The following is a 21,477-nucleotide window of genomic DNA, read 5'->3' on the forward strand; positions in this document are numbered from 1 at the left end:
AGAATATTGTTGAGAAAGGCTAAGCAAAATCCATTCATCCAATAAGTTACAGAAGGTTGAAAAATGTGCTTTTTTGCATTGCAGATATCTTGGTTAATGCTTTTTTGATGACTTATAACTCAGAACAGGTGAATGTTTAAAAACTTTTTTTTATGTCCTGTTCTCACTAAAGTCTGATCTCCAGGCTACTTTCTTTTTTAATAGTGAAGTTATAAGTGATTGGAAACTGAGTTTTGTGCATAGGTTGTAGGAAATTTCCTATCACGAAGATTCTGTTGTAATTAATGTCTATTTAGAAATATTCCCCTGGGAAAAGATATGATGGGCATATATGCATCACAGGTGCAATGCAGTGATAATATAATTCATTAAGAATTCAGTACAGAAAAACTTCAACACAGAGTTTTTGATACAGAAATATTTTAAAAGATTCAGATGGCAGGAGAGAAATTAGATTTCAATAGAGGAAAGATGTTCAGGTCTTTCTTTGTTGAATTTGTGCAGCCTATAAATGATGCTTTGTCCCAGCTCTGTGATTATAAATTTAACAGATTACAAACTCTACTCTTGCAGAGCTTATAAACTTCATAAGGGCCAACTTTAACCTCCTCTTCCATGGCCATAGAGGTCCCCTAAGGCTGCAGAATTGACCCTGGTCTATTGCATAAGGGACACTGGATGGAGGGGGACTCTACAGGTAGTGTGTACCCGTGTATTGTACTGAGCTGTGCAGCAGACGGCAGAAGTGCCAGGAAGTCATGGTTGCAGTGGGATGGTACAGAAGAGCTACTTTTAAACAGTTCCTGCTACCCTTTTCCCATTGGGAATGACATAAGGGCCAACTGGGTCTCCCTCTGTATGCATGCACATTTATGTATGTGTGTTTATATACTGCCACAGATATGTATAAATGTATGACAAAGATATTTTGAAAAACCGTAAAGTCTAGCATTAATTAAGGATTTCAAATATCAGCAGTCCTTAGCTCTTTTGCTGTTTTTAAAGTCTCTTGGAAAGGTGCAAAAACAAGATAAATTCAAGTCTTGTAGTTTCAACTATTTTAAAGTTATCTGAGTTCAAAATTTCTGATTGGAATATATGGAGAAGGTGTGTTTTTTCATTCTCAAATAACTCAAAAATAGTCCAACTAGTTTTCCTGAAGCTCTCCAAATCCCATTTGGACTGTCACCAAGCACACAAAATTTCTCTCCAAAATTGTTCGAGAAAGCATTCTGAAAAGAAGGCTTAGAATGGAAGTTGGAATTTGCCCTTAAAGGTGACCTGCAAAGAAAAAAAAGAGGGGTTGTGCATCTTTTATTGTTTTCTTATAAAACAAAGGCCTGCAAGGTTCGTTGTTCAGGTTTAAAGGTTTTTTCCCCTCTTACCTCAGAAGTGTCAGGAATGTCACATCTAGTCTCTGCTGACTTTACTACAGGACTAGTTGGAGATGTAAGATGCAGGTTGTGAGCTTTCTCAGACATGAGGGATCAGATTCAAACCCACTAAAGTCAATGAAAAGATAGATTCCTATTGACTTCTATAGGCCTTTTATCAGACCCCAATAGAAGTGGTTGGAACAATGTTTTTTTAATAAAGAGATCTCTCCCGTTCCCTGTCAACTGTTTATTCAGACATTGACAACAAATAAGTGTTAACTAAACAAAAAGCAGATTTTTCTGCAATTTTTATTAATTTGTTACAGGGCAAAATCTTAGATTGAGATTGCAGAACTGGCAGGTAGCACACAAGATGGATGGGGAATGACGCTGTTGTCAGAGGACTTCATTGCAGAAGTTAGAAGGTTCAAATGCATAATGGGCTTCAGCAAGAGAAAAGATGATATTGTAGTTTAAGACACTGGATTGGTTCCAAGGAGTACTGGGTTCTATCCCTGTCTCCACTATGGTACAGATTTCCTATGTGATGCCAAGCAAGTCACTTAACCAACGTTTTCTGGGTGTCTTTCCTACGACACATAGTGGTTGATTTTCACGAGCGGAGCATTCACAAAAACAACTGAAGTCAAGGGAAGCTCTGGGGGTGCTCAATATCTTGAAATTAAATCCAGCCCTAGGTGTCTCAAGTTAATTAATGGGTACTCTTGAAAAGTTTGGTTTAAATACATCTCTCTTTCCCATTTTGTAAAATGAGAGTACTTCCCTAGCTCGCAGGGATGGTGTTAAGATAAATACCTTTCTATTTGTAAGGTATTCAGTGCTTCAATGCTAAATGCAATGGAAAAACCCATGATGGAATAAAATAATTCCTTATTCCGAGCAGGGTTTGGATGGTGTATGATAAGCAAAACATGAGACCCCTCATTGAATTTTGGAGATAAAAAGAAATATTGAAAAACTGCCTCATTAAATTAACCAGTGCTGGTTGTGAATTTTTTGACGAAGGCATTTCGCCAATCCATCAGACCTGACACTTTTTGCAGAAATTTTCTATGAAAATTTCATTGGGAATGTCCAGAGTGGAATTCCTGGTCAAAACAAGAGACAGAGAAACTGGTCCGTCCCAGAATAGCCAGTGGTTAGGCCTTGGATGAGGGAGACCCATGTTCTAGTCCCTATTCTAAATAAGGCAGTGTAGAGACTTGAACCTGAGACTCTGCTGTCTCAGGTGAGTAGGCTAACCACTGGGTTATTGGCTATTCTGGGATAAGTGTCTCTCATTTTTCATTTAAAAATTAAATCAGATTTCAGTTTTGTTCCAATGCAAAATGAAACAAAATTCTCAAATCTCAGAATTTTTCACAAAACAGAATTCTTGCCTTTTGGCCAGCCCTACATTTATCATCATCCATCTCTGGCAGCTCTCCTGTGGGAAAAATTGTATGTTATCATATAATTTATTTACCATAATCCATACACACATTATGGGGAAAAAATAGGATTGCACAGATAACTTGAATTCTGGTATTGCCTAACTTTTGAGTGCTTGACTTTGCAACCTTAATAATGTTTCTTTTATATATTCTTGAAGGGAATTTATCTTAAATTTGATAAACCCTTTTAAAACATATACTTCACTGTCATCCCTTTAAAACAGGTGAGGAAATAGTTTCCATTTCTAGCAATATTGTTTGAATTGGGTTGTTGTGGTATTACAATTGATTTGGCTATTACTGTGGACAAGGCAGAGAACTGTGAAAGTAGTGATGATTTAGTTGGGGATTGGTCCTGCTTTGAGCAGGGGGTTGGACTAGATGACCTCCTGAAGTCCCTTCCAACCCTGATATTCCTTGATTCTAGTGGAAAGCCTCATTTAAAACAAAGGAGTAGGAAAGTAAGATGACTGGAGCGCTATTAAAAATGTTAATCCTGTTAATATGTGCTAAGGTCAGAGAGCAATTCATTCTGTGTCAAAAGATAAGAGTTCATTTACATCACTATTGGAGTTTCAGCTTTCCTGACAGACACAAAGTTAAAAAGCAATTGAACTAGAACAGGCAAAGGATTTGGAAATGTCTTAATAGTGGTCAGACAGGACAACAAACAAGACAGTCCTTAAACCAAGTGATTCATCAGTCTACTTGCCAGGGAGTAAGGTAGTGTGAAAATAAGACTGCGTGGTAGCATACTGGTTACACAGGATGCAGAACTCCCTCGTCCCCACCCCAAGCTTTCTGTATGAGATAATTAAGGGAGCATATTAGACTTCCTTTATCTAATGAACACCATACAACAAATGCACTATAATTATCAGTTGACTCTTCTCACGAGAGCCTGCTACAACAGGAGATAAACCATTTCCACAGCATAAGAGTCATAGAGCCAGTGCTCACACATCTAAAAGGCAAAGGCTTCTATTCTCACTACTTCCTAATACCAAAGAAAAGGGAGGATGGAGACCCATACTAGACCTCAGAGTGATCAAAAAATTTGTCAAGGCTCAGAAGTTCAAGATGGTCACGTTCATAACAATTATTCCAGCATTAGTAGAAGGAGACTGGTTCTCGGCCCTCGACCTTCAAGATCCATATTTCCACGTCTCGATCATACCGAGTCACAGATGATGCTTCAGGTTTACCTTAGACCAAGACCACTGCCAGTACAGAGTACTCTCTTTTGGCCTCTCATCGGCCCCCAGAGTATTCTCCAAGGTCCTCTCAGTAGTGGCGGCCCACTTACCCTCCCAGGGCATCATGATTTATCCTTAATGGAAAATTCTCTCTTCGGGACACATTCCTTCATTGAAGCCGAACAAATCACCCATACCACATTGAATCTATTCCAGAGTCTGGGCCTATAAGTCAATGCACAAAAATGTGACATTGATGCCGGTATAGAGGTTAGAATTCACAGGAGCTGACATCAACTCCATCTGGGCGAGGGTGCTCCTCCCACATCACAGATTCCTAAACCTCTCCATGCTTCAAGGGACAGTGCAATCCAGCCCCCAAATTTCAGCCAGACACTGCCTCTGGGGCTTATGACTACAGACACATAGGTTATAGCTCATGCCAGACTGTGCATGAGATGCCCCCAAGCATTCAGTTCGGTTCGGTTTACAGACTGCCTGTCATACCTACCTACAAAAGTAGACTAGATTTCAGATCTGGTGCGAGCCCAAAGGCGTCACCCCGGATAAAGCCACTCTACCTGTAATCCTAGACTATCTGTTCACTCTCAAGAAATCGGGACTCTGTATTAGCTTGTGTGACAAAGATCTGTCCTTATCTCTGTGGGTCCCACGTTTCCTGGCAGATTTTGCTAGCCTCAGAGGTTCACTGTGACCCTCCACATAGCCCTTCTCTCTCTAGAGGCAAGGGTCACAGCCTGCTGAGCCATTTTCATCATAAGCCAGCGAGGGAGGTGAGGAGAAGCTATCCTCTCTTGCATAGTCTCTCTCGTCTCCCAGTCTCAGTGATTCATCAGGGGGCAAAGGAGGGAGCCCGGGCCCACCCTCTACTCCAGGCTCCAGCCCAGGGACCCTAATAGTACCAGCTATAGTGGATGACTTTTTAGAAACAGGATGCATACAATTCCCTGAGCTACTTCCCCATAGCAGCCCCCACTTCCTCAAGTTCCACTTCACCCTTACCTCAGGGCCTCCTTCCTTGTGCCTGATATGATGTGTACTGTTCAGTCTCTCCAACAGCGCAACTTCCTCCTGCAGCTCGTGACATGCACGCCCACCTCACTATCTGGGAGGCTGTTAACTAGTTTCAGCCAGCCCCTGATTGGCTTCAGGTGTCCCAATCAACCTAGCTGTCCTCCCTGCCTTCTGGAAAGATCTTAATTGGCCCCAGGTGTCTTAATTGACCTGGAGCAGCTGCCATTTGCTTATTCTAGTAACAGGGATTTGTTTAGCCTGTGGCTAATATATCTGTCTCCCATTACTTTACTACAGCCATCTGGCCTTGCCCCGTCACACTTGCTAAAAGTCCACTTGGCAGCAATTGCAAGCTTTCACCAGCAGGTAGAAGGGTACTCCATTTTCTCTCACCCAACTACAAATAGGTTTCCTCTTTCCTCAACCCAGACTTCCTACCCCACAATGAGTAGAGCCCTGCACGGATACAAAATTTATATCCATGGATGCAGATATCCCTGGATATAAAGTGGATATTGCAGGGCTCTAGCGACAACAAGCGAGATCAGCAGGGCCATGGCCAGCTACCGGATCAAGAACCGCAGTGGCAAAAGCATCACATGTTGGGCCATTGCTCGCAGGAGCCAGCGTCCAGCCTGGGCAGCTCCTCCAGCATGGCTGTACCACTCACAGCCCTTCCTACTGGAGCAGGCCCCAGGCTCACAAGTAACTGTCCCTGGTCACCCTAGTTTGTGCAAGCGGCTCACGCTCTCCCAGACAGGAGATGCACATTGCTGTGTGGAAGGGACAGCTGGGTGCTTTTGCCCCTGTGGTTCCCGGTCGCTGGTCATGCCCCGGCTGATCTCACTCATTGTCGCTAGAGCCATGCAACTCCACAGATATCCACATCTGCAGATATAAATTTTGTATCCATGCATGGCTCTAACAATGGGATCTTAATCTAGTACGAAAAGGACACCACCATTTGAACCTATGGCCACTTGTCCTTTAACTCACTTCTCCATGAAGACAGCATTCCTGATCGCCATCACCTCAGCAAGAAGGATAGGAGAGATAGTGGCTCTGAGGGCGCATTCCCCCTGCACAGTGTTCTTCCCTGACAAAGTCACGCTTAGACCACATCCTAAGTTCACTCCCAAGGTGACTTCTGGATTTCACATGAACCAACTCATTCACCTTCCAAACTTCATCAGGATAATCAGGAAGCTATCCTCCATATGCTCGACATGAAGAGAGCCTTAGCCTTCTATTTGGACAGGACAAGAGTTTTTAGAAAATCTCTGAGACTCTTCCTCTTCCTTGCTGATAGGTCAAAAGGCACAGCAATTGCTGCTCAAAGCTCTCCAATGGGTCTTGAACTGTATCAAACTCTGTTACCAGATTTGCAGTGTAACACCCCCATCTTCAATACGCACACACTGTATAAGATCGGCCCCTCGTCTGTCGCCTTCTCCAAGGGTATCCCTATATCAGAAATCTGCAGAGCAGTTCCCTGGGCATCTGCACATACCTTTGCAAAGCACTATGCCATCTTGGTGGACGCTGCTTTAGACACCATATTCGGTGCCCCAGTAGTATCACCCATAACAGACTCGACTCTGAATCCCCAGCCTTCGAGATGTGTGTTTTTATGGGTGCTCCATGACCCACCCTCCTCCCCTCGACCACTGAGTTCTTGTCAGTGACTCTGCGCTAGAAAAGGAATTGAGGAGGGTTCACCCATGCAGCGCTGGGTAGCCTCGGGGCAGAGGATGACGGGGCAGCAAATGCATGGGCTGAATGGATACTACTACTGAAGTTCTCCGATCAGCAGGGCAGGGATGCAGATACCCCTAGAGTGGAGCACCCATAGGGACACACATCTTGAAGAATCATCATTACTGCACAAGGTGATTAACTTCCTCTTGTCCTTCAGCAACACCTTTTATCCTTGTATTATTGCATATATATTAGGCAAATAGATCCATTGCTAATGGTAAATAACAATGGTACATCTTTTTCCTATGTCTCTTTGGAAAGAAAAGATATTAGATCTGCTTCCATTTATATTATCCATTTCTTAAACTGGGAACTTATTCCCAAGGCATTCAGTTTTATAAAAGTAACTTCATTCAACCCTATCAAAGGCCTTTTCAGCAGTTAACTAAAAGAGTAGTAGAGGAGGTTTTTTTATCTTGGTGAGCGTAATGTTCCTGGTACCCATATAAGATTATCTGTATTGTTTATAAAACCTATTTGGTCTCTGATAACTTAATATTATCTCTAAGAGGTAGTTTGTTCACCAATATGTTGGTGAGAATCTTACATCTCAGTTCAATAAAGAAATTGGATTATATGATGTAAGGTTCTTTCCAGGTTTGGGAACAACAGCTGTTGTAGTTGGAAGAGGACTTACCAATTTCCCTATAAATGTTTATAATATTTTTATTGGTAACCCATCTCGATCTAGGACTTTACCATTTTTCATATCATTTATAAATACTAATTTTTTTCCTCTCTGATGAATTATTCAAGCAGAACTATGTCTAAATGAAATATGAGGAGGTTCACGTTATTTAGCACTAAAATCTGTCATCCTTTGTGGCTGTAAGGGAGTACAAGAAGTAATAAGGCTGCCCAATCCCCTCCCAGTAACCCCAAGCAACCATATGGATCTTACAGTTTGTGACTGAGAGCACAGAACATACAGGGGAAGCACAAGGATTGCTTGCCCAGTACTCCCTCTCCGGTCCCTAACAAGTGTCTCTGAGAACTATGCCTTCCCAGTGCTCCTCTTTGGGCAGCACATCTATTCGCTGTCCCATACTCCGGACTTTACCTCAAGGCACAATCTAGCTCATAATTTTTATTTTTCTAATACAAAAATAACTTTTGTAAATATTTTTATAATATGAAAAAACATCTCCCATTTTTTTGCCTCTCTTCATTCCTAACCATGCGTGGAGGATTATGTTGGTAGTTTGCTTTTCTTTTAGCTTTCTGCCTAACAGTTTATCCCCTTCATTCCCTTTTGTCCCTCTTTTCACAGAATAATTGTTTTGTATATCTGAAGAGCTTTTTCTGTTTTATCATTTAGCAAGGTGTTTAGCTTGCAACTTAAGTTGATGCATTTTTGTAGGATTTTGTTTGAACTATTTTTTTTAATGATATGATTTTTGGTTTTGCATCTCATGTACCAGTTGCAATCAATCTTGTAGTCTCACTTTTTCAATGGAGAGACTATTAATAAAATGACCTCTCATAACTGCTTTATTTGCAAAGAAAGCCCCCTTAGTATGTAATCTTTGTTGTTATGTTCAAAATATGAGAAGTTTTTTTAAATGACTGCTCTGTCTGGATCTTGTAACAGGAAACAATTCAGTCTGCCAATCTGTTTGGAGAATGATTTCTTCCCCACCCTTCAAATTAAATGTTAGTTTGGTTGGAACAAGAGCTGACCATGTAATTCTATGTTTATAGTTTGTTGGAAGACAATGTTAGTGATCAAAATTCAGTCTATCATCATATAAAGTTTATGTGGATGAGAATAAAATGAGAACATATAAAACTATCATCTGTTTATAAAGATCTAGATTTGTATCTCTCTTTTGTTTAGTGTCTGCTCTTTCTGATCTAGCATTCAATGTTAAAATAATATCCTAAAATTATTTCTCTTTCTTGGAAGGAATCTAGAAGCCTAAAGAATTTCTTTTTAAAATCTTTTTGCTTTTGGGATATACCAAGCTGATTGTAACTTTTTTGTCATTTAAATCTCCTTTGAGGATAATAAATCTATAATCAATAATTGTAATTTGATCTATTATTAGAAATGTACAGTGTTTGGGAAAGAGCATATTCCTCTTTTTAAGTTTTGTTAGAGAATAATAGATTTGCCCCAACCTTATTTCCTTGAAGTCACTTTTCTTTTGTCTCTTTTAAATGTATTTCCATTATACAGATAAAGGATTTTCTTTAGTTTTGTACTGACTTTGGCTCCAATTAAGTGCTGTCCTGAATGGGGATGCTTTCCTAAATATCAAGGCCTTTGCATCTCTTATCCACATTATGTAATGTTACCATGTTACCAAAATGTTACCATTTTATATATATATTTGCTGTGTGTATGGGTAACCTATTTAGACAAAATTCTTTTATATTTTATTTTAATTCAACCAAAACAATTATAGTTTTCTCTGTTATTTTGAATAGGTTTAAAATAAAAAACAAAATATTTTCTAAAACCATCAAATCCTAGTATATTACTCTGATACTTTCTTTATTTGATTTTATGTTCCGTGACCTTATGCATAATATCCTACAATAATAGTCCAAAACCATTATGGTTTACAAAGTTATAACATAGTGCTGTGATATTTGTTATAAAATGCTGTGATTTTATGATGTTTAATTATAAATATGTATACATTGTGGGGCAAGGAGAAATTTTTTGCGAAGGGATACCAGAGTATACTTCAGAGCTCCTAAAAATAGGATAATGATATCTTTAATACCAATGCAAAGTAGACAGGTCTTCAGTATTGGAGGGATCATCCAAAATATCCACACAGTAAATTGTGTGGAACTGCGATCCTATAATTACTAATTGTAGGTAAGTATGAGGAGAAAAATTTGAAAGTTAGCAGAATTTGAACAGCCACGCAGTAGTATGTACTAAAGCTTGAGTGGTGCTAAGGTTCTTCTTGCCACTCGTGTGCTGCTGACAGTCTGATACTGAAAAGCGATTTGAATGTATTGGAGGTTTTGTATTCCAAGAGTGGATTATACACAATTTATCCACTCTGCCTATTTCATGAAACAGATGGAAAAAGGCAGCAACAGTATACTGCACCAGATCTCTCACAGAGTACAGCTGGTTTCTACACAACTGTTGAAGTCTCAGGGAAAGGTGATAAGAGTTCCACACTAACCTATAGCCATGACTTGTAGTACTTGTAGAACACACTGAAAATAATCTTTTCCTTACTTCTTAAATGAGTCTGACATTTATAGGGCAGTTAAAGGAAGACAGTTCTCAAATTCATAACTGCTGCTGTGCTTCACATGTCCTGCTTCCTTCATTGCAACTTGGCTAACCCATTCCCTTCCCTATTGGGTTTCTGCTGGTGGTTCCACATTCTGCATGCTGTCTTAATAGTGGAATATGCTTTCCCGTAACTAGATTATCGGTTAGCCTCCTATGCTCCTCTGTGTTCTTGAGAAATGGGTTCTTTCTAGTGCTGGTGGTAAAATCATGTGTTTTGATGTTACGAATTCTTCATGTTGCAATAAACCTCAGTTGAAATGTTTCCCCATAAGACTTAGCTTTTCATATTTGGCTGGAAAACTCTTCATGTTTGTGTAGCCATTCATTTTACGATAATCTATGGCTTTTAACTGTACCTCCCATAATGAAGAGCTGATTTAATACTCTGTGCTAAATCTTGTTATGACGTATAAAAGGTAAGTAATTTCTCTAACCATTCCTAAAGATTGTGGTCATGTAGTAAAGGCTTCTCTTTTCTCTTTTATTTATTTTACTTTTACTTCACTTGTAGCATGAGCTTTTCTTCATTTCATTTTCTATTTTACTTGTAAAGATACCCTTATAGATGCTAAGATTTGCAACAAGTGATTTCATGTCTCAGACCAGTCATGATTGATAGATAGAGATTGTCAGCAGGTTTCTTGTTTTTACCATTTCCTCTGTTTATTTTAATTTAAAATGCTTTGTTTCACATAGCGTTTGGTGCTTATGCCCATGGGAACAAGGCTTACTCTGCATTACAAGGCAATACAATTATAATTTAAATATAATAAAATCCTGTGGACGTAAAGGTCAGGGCAGTGGAATGTGGATGCTCTGCTTTCTGATTGTTTCCTCCTGAGCCACCCTGGGGAATGATATTGGATGAGATCCCAATTTATTCAGAGCTTCTCTGCCAAAATATATTGGCAGCTAGGGGAATGTAGACAGAAGAAAAATCAGATTTCCTGTGATATGGGAGACAGGCACAGGTTACTATCTCTGGAGCAGCCTGTGAGTGAGAGAAGAATTACAGTTGTTCCAAAACCATCTGTCCCAGCAAGTCATGATATGGTGTATGATGGTACACTAGAATATTTACTTCAGGGTTATATGATTTTAAAAATCATGTAACCCTGATTTACATACAGATTTAAAAAATATCACAGGTACAAAACATATACAAATGATAAAATATGAAAAAGACAATTTACACAAAGCTCTAAAGTAGGTTTGGGCTTTCAAACACTTTTTTGACAAGTAAAATAATTTTTAATAGAACAATATTCAAAAAATAAAACAGCCTATGAATGTGCAATATGCAGTAAATTGGAGAATTGGCTATCTGATTAATCCTTCAGCTGTGTTGAAGCACAGTTTGTATTCAGCAGCCGTGAGCCTAGGATTGGAAATGATCAAGTCTAGTTGAGTGTTTTTTTCACAGTTATGGATTCCTCTTCTACATCTGCTTTTAAAATTTGTGGAAAACAAATTATTTCCCACAGTGCATATTTTGCTAATCAGGTGAGTGATAAAGGATAAACATTAGATCACCATGAGACACTGCAAAGCACAGTTTAGCTTTGTCATTTGAAGTCCTCTGTGCTCATAGAATAAAAAAGATACCTCCAAGAGCTATGTTTGAAGCCAGCTGTCTTTTGTTGCCATTGTCATCTGGACGTTGTAAGAGTGGTATTCTGTCAGCACATTTTTTATATTAGATCTGCAAGTCTCAGCTGCTCTTTGCATTATAAATTTCTTGTTTTTGTTCATACACTAGCTCCACTATAGATTGGAAGGGCTTAAAGATGAACTCAGGAGGAATAGAGGCTACGACTCAAGAGTAACTATTATTGCTCAAAGGAGTTGCTTTCCATTCGCAAACATTGCTTTGCGCTATGGGTTTTGGCTCCTTCTGTTCCCACACTTTGTTGAAGACTATCTCTTGACTTGTCCACTAACATTTTTCCTCTCTAGTAGCTTTTATCTGTGTCCTTTGAGTCATATTTTTATTATATGTTTGTTTTATTAGATTGTTTCTATAGTGTTTGTGTGGGTTTTTTTGTTTGTTTTTTTCTTTAGGACTGTGTTGTTGTTTCACTAGGTTTCATTCCAAAGTTTGCTGAATTTCTTGATTATTTTGCAACAGGCCCATTCTTTGTTCTCTCTTTGCATATGGTTTTCAATGAGAAATAGCATAGCCTCTTCAATTTTAAATAATATCCTATGCAGATAGGCCCATCTCTCCTTTTGCATAGTACATTTTGCATTTTCCCCAACTGTGACCCACTCACCCATCCAGCCCTCCCTCTCTCTCTCTTGCTCTCATATATACCATTATACCTTCCTTTTTGGTCCAGAATTGCTCTTCGAAGAGAAACATTTTCCTCTTCCAATGAGATTTTACTTTATCATGTACCTGAAAAATGGAAGAACAACTCTGGACCAAATCAGGGCATCACTGACATTTTGGAGTTTACCTGTGTAGTATTTTTGACGGGAAGGAGGGTGGTTTTAATTTTTAAACATAACAGTTTTTTTCAGGGAAGAACAACCATAATCCACTCTAAGTTGCAACATTACCGTCATAAGTTTTTTCATTACAATGAGTAGACTGTGTTATGCTGTAGAATCCAACTTGTTGTGTGAATATGCGTTTGGGGCAAGCTGCTGTGGAATGAAAGAAAGAGGTTTAGAAAACAAGGAAGGATTAGTTTCAGACTTAAAAGATGGCTCTAGTCTGAAAAGAGACTGAAAAATGGCACTTTGGGGTTCCACATTTATCACTCATAAATAATTTCCAGATCATGTGTGCTCAGTTTGCAGGCAGATATTTGTCTAGTTCCCACCCCCACAAACTCAACCTCAGATCTGAAAGTTAAGCTGGTCTCTTTCCTTCCTATCCTTCCTTCTTCAACACTAAAAAAGGTTTTACAAGGATTATGATGCCCTATGCAACCCTATTGCTGTAAATAGGTTTGCATGGGTGTAATTTATTGGCTTGTACTTGAAGTCTTAGTGAACAATTCTGTTGAAGAAGCACATGAAGGAAAAGGATCCAGCTCACACTTCTCACCCTTTCATAGGGCTTGTCTTCCCTTCAAAGTTAATTTGAGTTATAACTAGTATTGTCTCTAACTTGAGTCCCATCCACACACAAAAACCTTGAACTAAAGTTTGATGGTGCTTTTTAACTTTTAACAGCTGGCTGGCCTGGGGGTATAGGCCACAGCTCGAGTTAAGACAACTCATCAACTACTAATCCAGTTACTCTGTGCAGCTCAAGTGTCATTTCACAGTGTGACTCTCTGACTCAAGCAAGACTGAGAAAAGTTAACTCAAGTTATCTACGCTCAAGTTAACTCTGCAGTGAAGATATATCCTATATTGCATTGGCTTTGCAGGGCTAACAATAGTTGAAAACCAAAACTTTCTGTTAGTCTCCATAGTAAGCAGATATGACTCTACTCAGACATGATTCACCACTGTTACTTCAATATTACACCAGTTTGAGTCTATTGACTTTACTGGAGTCACACCAGGATAAAACTGGAGTAACACAGTGGGAATCAGGTACACAAGGAGTAGATCTATTGAGTAAGAAGATGCTGTTTTTACACAATCACTTTCCAAAGTAGATCTACACTATAAAAAGCATATTCATAGATTCATAGATACTAAAGTCAGAAGGGACCATTATGATCATCTAGTCTGACCTCCTGCACAACGCAGGCCACAGAATTTCACCCACCCACACCTGCGAAAAACCTCACACCTATGTCTGAGCTGTTGAAGTCCTCAAATCGTGGTTTAAAGACTTCAAGGAGCAGAGAATCCTCCAGCAAGTGACCCGTGCCCCATGCTACGGAGGAAGGCGAAAAACCTCCAGGGCCTCTTCCAATCTGCCCTGGAGGAAAATTCCTTCCCAACCCCAAATATGGCGATCAGCTAAACCCTAAAGCATATTAGGCATAGTACTTTTCTAAACTAGACTTAAACAGCTGAACAAATTCATCTGTCTCCAGCCAGAAGATGTTTGTGCAGCTGTGAAGCAGAATTGCTAAATGTTTTCACAATCACCACATTCTAACTTGTTAGCATTTTGAATTTCTCTCTACGAAACCTCAGCAGCTCCACTGACAGCAGCAATAATCAAGTCTTCAAGCAGATTATGTTACTACAGGCATATTGTTGTTCTGGTCTGCACGTAAAACACAAGGACTTAGGTTCAGGATCACTGTGGTCACAATTATATACAATGAACTTGGAATTTAATGTAAAATTGAAGTTTAATATGTATCTTTGAAAGCTGTATATTCATTTCTTAACCTAAAAATCTGTCCTTTAGGCTGGCTTGTTTGCGTTTTTTAATTGCTTATATCAGATTCAGACTGTCAACCAGTAAGTTTCTGCTTGAATATATGTATCCTATATATACACTATATAAAATTGTTAAGGTGTCAAATATGTTGAGCCTCTGACTCTAGATCCCAGGAGCTTGCCCATTAAATCGCCAGATCTTGCTGTGCCTGTTAACTACTGTAGCTCATAGAGTCTGTGCTCTCTTTGCAGGTCCAGTCCAGGTGCAGCAGCAAGGAGAACATCCTCAGAGCCAGTAAGTATTGCTGCCTCCCTGATGTACTCTTGAACCATGACTCCCATTTTAGTTCGGAAGTGGGAGAACAAGTTAGAATAATATTTTGGTGGTGTGGAAAGTGAAGAACAAGGGAGGGTTCATATGACTTTCCAGCAGGAATAGAAAAAAATAGGACAATGAAATTCAATCCGAAACGAAAAAAAGAAGAGAAAACATTAGCAGCTTTCACCTTTCTAAAATAGCAGTTAGAGTCTGTGTTAATAGGTATTTTCCTCTTAATTCTTTCCCCCCGGATATTTCTCTTAGTGACATTAGAGTCTAAGCTATGTATAGTGTGATAAATGATATACACCCCATCATAGTGCAGTTCCTGCCTGGGCTTTTATCCCCTTTCTTTGGAGTCACCAGCCCACCTGTTGATCACTGCACCTTGGGGGATGTACGTGCATTTAATGGTGCAGGTATGCATTTCACAGGAGAAAAGAATCAACACACAAAGATAATGGGAAGGTAAATATCCATGATTTTCACTTTTGAGCTTGAAGTATTTTAAGAAATGCTGAGCTAGATGAGGGGAAAAAAATAGGTGTCAGATTCAAAAAAGAGGATTTACACAAATGAACTCTTTCTACAATTAGAGTTTGTAACCTTCCAGGTTAAAGACCTCTCTCTTCATGTGCCCCGAAAATTTAACCTACCTTAAACGTATTATACTCTGCATAGGAAGTTGGTTTAGTGGTCAGAACAGAAGATGGGTAGTCAGGTCTCCTGAGTTCTGTTGCCAGCTCTCCACCTGATTAGCTGAGTGGCCTTAGGCAAATCACTTGACTTCTCTTACTCAAAGTATTCATTTCTGGAATGAGTACAGCATTATTTTATCATGTAGGATGTTGTGGGATGTAAATAGCTGTCTTTAAAAGCACTGTGAGATACTCAAAATGGAAGATGATTTGTGAGGGCTGAAGCTTATTATTTTTTTATTTGTTATCATCATCTAGGTTTTGTAAAAAAAAGAAATCTACTATTCCATACCTGAGAATTAAAAAACAAAATCTTTATAAGTTGGTCTTGTCCATGGACATAACAGGAATTTAAGATTTCTGCTTTTAAATATCTGACATATCTGAAAGAAAAAGAAAAATCAGTGCTAAGAAGAAATACGGATTAAAAAATGATAGCTCTGTATGTTTCCTTCCTCTTTTATGCCTTAGCATTATGAAAGGTTACTGTAGACCCAGAAGAGGTAATTTTTTGTTTTGGTTTGTGTCTTGGGGGGGGGGGGGGGGTTGCAAAATCAGGGACTGCTGTTTCATCTGTGATGTTTAAAAATTTGCAAGATGGGTGGATTTCCTCCCTCCTGCTTTAAAAAAAAAGAATATTTGTAATTTAGAGACATTTCCCCTCTAGATTTTTAACAGATCATTTTGGACATTTGACATAAAAAAGCAAATTGACAGCTATCTGACACCATCGTTTGAATTCCATAGAATTATGTATATCTTCAGTACCAGAGAATTCTCACAGTTATGTGGGTGCCATTCAAAAATTTGGACACTGAGTATACATTAAGTGTAAAAAGAAAAGGAGTACTTGTGGCACCTTAGAGACTAACCAATTTATTTGAGCATAAGCTTTCGTGAGCTACAGCTCACTTCATTGGATGCATACTGTGGAAACTGCAGAAGACATTATATACACAGAGACCATGAAACAATACCTCCTCCCACCCCACTCTCCTGCTGGTAATAGCTTATCTAAAGTGATCACTCTCCTTACAATGTGTATGATAATCAAGTTGGGCCATTTCCAGCACAAATCCAGGTTTTCTCACCCTCTGCCCCCCCCCAAACTCACTCTCCTGCTGGTAATAGCCCATCCAAAGTGACCACTCTCTTTACAATGTGTATGATAATCAAGTTGGGCCATTTCCAACACAAATCCAGGTTTTCTCACCCTCCGCCCCCCCGCCCCCCCCCACAAACTCACTCTCCTGCTGGTAATAGCCCATCCAAAGTGACCACTCTCTTTACAATGTGTATGATAATCAAGTTGGGCCATTTCCAGCACAAATCCAGGTTTTCTCACGCCCCCCCCCTTTTTTCCAAAAACCACACACACAAACTCACTCTCCTGCTGGTAATAGCTTATCCAAAGTGACCACTCTCCTTACAATGTGTATGAAAATCAAGGTGGGCCATTTCCAGCACAAATCCAGGTTTTCTCACACACCCCCAAAACACACACACACAAAGTCACTCTCCTGCTGGTAATAGCTTATCCAAAGTGACCACTCTCCCTACAATGTGCATGATAATCAAGGTGGGCCATTTCCAGCACAAATCCAGGTTTTCTCATCTCCCCACCCCCATGTGTGTGTATGAGGGTGGGGGGGTGAGAAAACCTGGATTTGTGTTGGAAATGGCCCAACTTGATTATCATACACATTGTAAAGAGAGTGGTCACTTTGGATGGGCTATTACCAGCAGGAGAGTGAGTTGGGGGGGAGGGGGGCGGAGGGTGAGAAAACCTGGATTTGTGCTGGAGATGGCCCAACTTGATTATCGTACACATTGTAAGGAGAGTGATCACTTTAGATAAGCTATTACCAGCAGGAGAGTGGGGTGGGAGGAGGTATTGTTTCATGGTCTCTGTGTATATAATGTCTTCTGCAGTTTCCATAGTATGCATCCTATGAAGTGAGCTGTAGCTCACGAAAGCTTATGCTCAAATAAATTGGTTAGTCTCTAAGGTGCCACAAGTACTCCTTTTCTTTTTGCGAATACAGACTAACACGGCTGTTACTCTGAAACCTACATTAAGTGTGGCACTCCAGGGGTTCTAGGAAGTGAAATTGTGGCATCTAAAGTATTTATCAATAACTTTTATAAAACAGAAAACCTCAGAAACCCTGAAAACATGTTTACTAGAATGACTAGAAAATACATGGTGTGCTTGTATTGTCTCTCTCTGTTAAGTAGTTATCCTTGTTTAGAGGCACATTTTAATCTTACCCTTATTTTATAGTTTAAAAGAAAAAAGGAACAGAAAATCACAACTCAAAACACAGTCATCCAGTGAAGGTTCGATGGGACCCCCCCTTTTTTTCAGGATTTGCCTTCAAATAGTCCATGGTTCCCATGATCTCACAGGAGCTGTTCATCCCTTCTAACAGGAGCTCCTCTGAGCAGTCTCCAAGCTGCAGACAGGCTTCTCTCACATTGGGAGCCTGGGCAGGGCTGAAATGGAGTAGATCTCCTCCTTTTAACTTCCCCTCTCCATGCCTAACATTGCTGCGAGTGAAATGCAGGGCAGTGCTAACTAGGTCCACAGGCTCTCATTAACCCTGTCAGTGGGACCTATCTGCCCCATCACCATGAGGAAAAATGTTTTACTCCTGTTAACCCTGCAGTTAATACAGCTATAGAAGAGCAAGCTGGATTCTATTTTGCTTTGCACACCATCAGAAAACTGTCAGCTAAATTCAGCTTGCAGAATTACTAATCTTTATTCCCGGTGATGGTTTCAGAGATGGAAAGAGCCCAGCTGGATTCTCAGATCCCAGGAGTAGTTTGTGGTGCAGATAGTTAGAAAAATCATTTTTTGACTTTCACGTTAAACATATTTGATCTAAAATCACTACGAGAGAGTATATTAGAATATATATACAGTTGTATTTCAGAATATAAGCACACTTTAAAAAATCATATATTTTATTTTTGTGGAATATGTAACATGAAAGTGAAGCACACTGTACACTGCATTAAAACCATGCACTATTTGCCAGATATCTGGTGTTCTCGGTGTGTTGGAATCCAGCAGATACAGGAATTGGATCCAATCAGTGGACAAGTTGTTACCTTTTCCTCTTGGGACCGATCACATGCCTGCAGCTTGCATTTAATTGTAAAGATCAGCAAGTAGATGAGCGTGAGGGGAAGGGTCAGGAAACCTAACCCTAACCTAAGGTGAATATAGCTGAACTGCTCGGTAATAGCGATCACAATGTAATTAAATTTAACATTCATTTGGAGGATGAGAAATACCAAAGAAGCCCACCACCGTAGCATTTAACTTCAAAAGGGAGAATGACACAAAAATGAGGAAGCTACTTAAACAGAAATTAAAAGGAACAGTCACAGAACTGAAATGCCTACAAGCTGCATGGAAACTTCTTAAAAACACCATAATAGAGGCTCAAATTAAATGTATACTCCTGTAGGGAGCCAGGGTGGCTTCCCTCCGAACCAGAGGGTAAAGAGCCACCCTCTCAGCCTGAGTGGGCGGGGCCAGACCAAGCTTACCCCAATCCCCGGAAGGGGAGGGGTGGAACAGGAAATACAAAGGGCGGGGCCCTTTGCCAAGTGAGGGCAGCATCAGGGAGGGAGACAGACAAAGGCTGCTGCCTGTTCCCTCCAGACCCTGCTGCCGACCCAGGGGAGGCCCTGGGCCAGGAGAAACCTGACCTGGAGGAAGGACTGAGGCGACCAGTACTACCAGCTGCCGAGTACCTGGAGGACCTTGGGGGAGGGATAGCTCAGTGGTTTGAGCGTTGGCCTGCTAAACCCAGGGTTGTGAGTTCAATCCTTGAGGGGGCCATTTAGGGATCTGGGGCAAAAATTGGGGGTTGGTCCTGCTTTGAGCAGGGGGTTGGACTAGATGACCTCCTGAGGTCCCTTCCAACCCTGATATTCTATGATTCTATGACCTGGAGGGGCCAGGCTGTAACCCAGGCCAGCGTGAGCCTGACACAGAGGGGGAGCTGGAGCTGCCAGCAGCTGAATACCCGGATAAGCTGGAGGGACCGGAGAGGCCCGCTTGAGAGACCGGGTTGGAAGTAGCCCAGGGGCAGAACTACACGTGTGGTGGGTGTATTTGGTCAGCGTGGCGCGGACGGTTCCCCGGTGACCCAGCGGCGGGACCCTCTCGCCCTGCCACTGTCAGGGCCCTGGGCTGGAACGCAGTGGAATTGGGTGGGCCTGCGTTCCCCTACCCCGGCCAACCTGCCTTGGGTAGCAGAATCCCGAACGCCACTGACTCGTGCCAGCGCTCCCCTGCCTGAGGGGCGCGCCGCAGACTCGTGCCAGCGCTCCCCTGCCCGAGGGGCGCGCTACAGACTCTGGCCAGTGCTCCCCTGCCTCAGGGGCGCGCTGCAGACTTGTGCTGGCGCTCCCCTGCCTGAGGGGTGCGCCGCAGACTCTGGCCAGCACACCTTCTCCGCTAATTCCCCAGTGACCGAAAGGGGTGACTAAGGCCTGCCAATGGGACAGCAGCTCTCCATCGCCCCCTAGAGGCTCGGTGGACCGATTGAAACCTGTCATGAGTGTTGGAGAATGCAGGCACCAATCCCTATCCCTGCAGGAAGGGATTAGAGCGAGGAGGCCTCTGAAGCTCCCCTAATTGAAAGATGGAGATGGAAAGGCTTATCCAGTTCCTTGCTGAGAGCCAGCAATAGCAGCAGCACCAACTCGTACAGCAGCTGGGTGCCCACCAGCAGCAGTTGCTTCAAACCTTGGGGACCCCGCACCACAAACAACAAACCCAATGCTTCCAGCAGCTTGCAACCCTGTCGCCGAGCCACAGCGGGGCTCAACCAGAGAAGGCGGCCACGCCGACCCCTCCTGCCCCACCGATCCATCTGCCCAAGATGGGGCCTGAGGATGATCCGGAGGCCTATTTGGTGACCTTCGAGCGGGTTGCCTCAGTGGCCAGTTGGGCATCTGACCAATGGGTGACCCTCCTCGCCCCATATCTGACAGGGCCTGCCCAGAAGGCTTACCGTGGACTCCCAGATGATGAGGCCCGCATTTACGCTCAAGTGAAAACGGCTATCTTGGATGTCTTCGACATTACCCCGGAGACATTTCGGCGACAGTTTCGGGAAAAGGTCTACCCACTGGGCGCCAGACCCCGGGCTGTGGCCCAGGAATTAAAGGACGCAGGTGGCCGACGGCTACAACCCGAGCATCGAACAGTGGCTGAGGTGACTGAACAGGTCGTCCTCGAACAATTCGTGCACATCCTCCCGACCCAGGGGAGGGTATGGGTGTTGCGGTACCGGCCACAAAGTCTGAGCGCGGTCGTCGTCCTTATGGAGGACTTTCTAGAGGCAGAGGCCCCGATAGGACTGGCAGCCCGCCCACCAAACTCTGGACCCAGTGCACAGAAACTTGAAAGGAGGTCCACCTCCCAAGCCGACGCACCACACCATATCCTACGACCAGATGGCGGCAGAACCGATTTTCCCCGACGCCCCGAGTCCACACCGCGCTCCACCTCTGGACGCTTAACCCGAGCACCAGGCCCCAGCCAGCCCTGCAGCCCCACCAGTGCACCCACGCAGCTGGGGCGCCCAGAGGTAGGACCTTGCTTTCGGTGTGGCGAGTACGGGCATCTGTAAGGGGGCTGTCCTGCAATGGACTGCAACTTTGGCCTGGTGTGCACCGGGGAGCAACGGGCCCGTCCACCCTCCTTGGCCAAACTGACAGCCCCCATGGAAGTCGCCGGGACCCACGTTGTTGGTCTAGTTGATTTGGGCTGTGGGCAGACCCTTGTCCGCCAGGCGCTCTTCCCGGACACCGAGCGGCCCGTTGGGGAAGTACGGATTCAGTGCATACACGGAGACGTGAAATCGTACCCCACGGTTCAGGTCCCCACCATGGTGAACGGAGCAACTCAATTAATGAGCGTGGCAGTGGCGTCATCCCTCGCCTATCCAGTTATTCTGGGCCGCGACTGGCCAGACTTCATCGAGGTGCTTCGATCCCTACCGACCGAAGAGGCGTTCGAGGGAGCTCCGCCTGAGATGAAGACAGGCCCC

General features: G+C 42.3%; 1 protein-coding gene across 27 annotated transcripts in view; it reads left to right on the forward strand.

The window, feature by feature from the left end:
• Positions 1–21,477, forward strand: part of GPHN (gephyrin) — a 603,244-nt gene that overhangs the window by 466,263 nt on the left and 115,504 nt on the right. For all 27 annotated transcript variants that reach the window (XM_037900254.2, XM_037900255.2, XM_043549878.1 and 24 more), the window contains one exon: positions 14,636–14,678. In XM_037900254.2, coding sequence (XP_037756182.1) covers positions 14,636–14,678 — 43 coding nt within the window. The remainder of the gene's footprint in view (positions 1–14,635; positions 14,679–21,477) is intronic.

Source organism: Chelonia mydas, chromosome 6 (assembly GCF_015237465.2).
Source record: "Chelonia mydas isolate rCheMyd1 chromosome 6, rCheMyd1.pri.v2, whole genome shotgun sequence".
Lineage (NCBI taxonomy): Eukaryota > Metazoa > Chordata > Testudines > Cheloniidae > Chelonia > Chelonia mydas.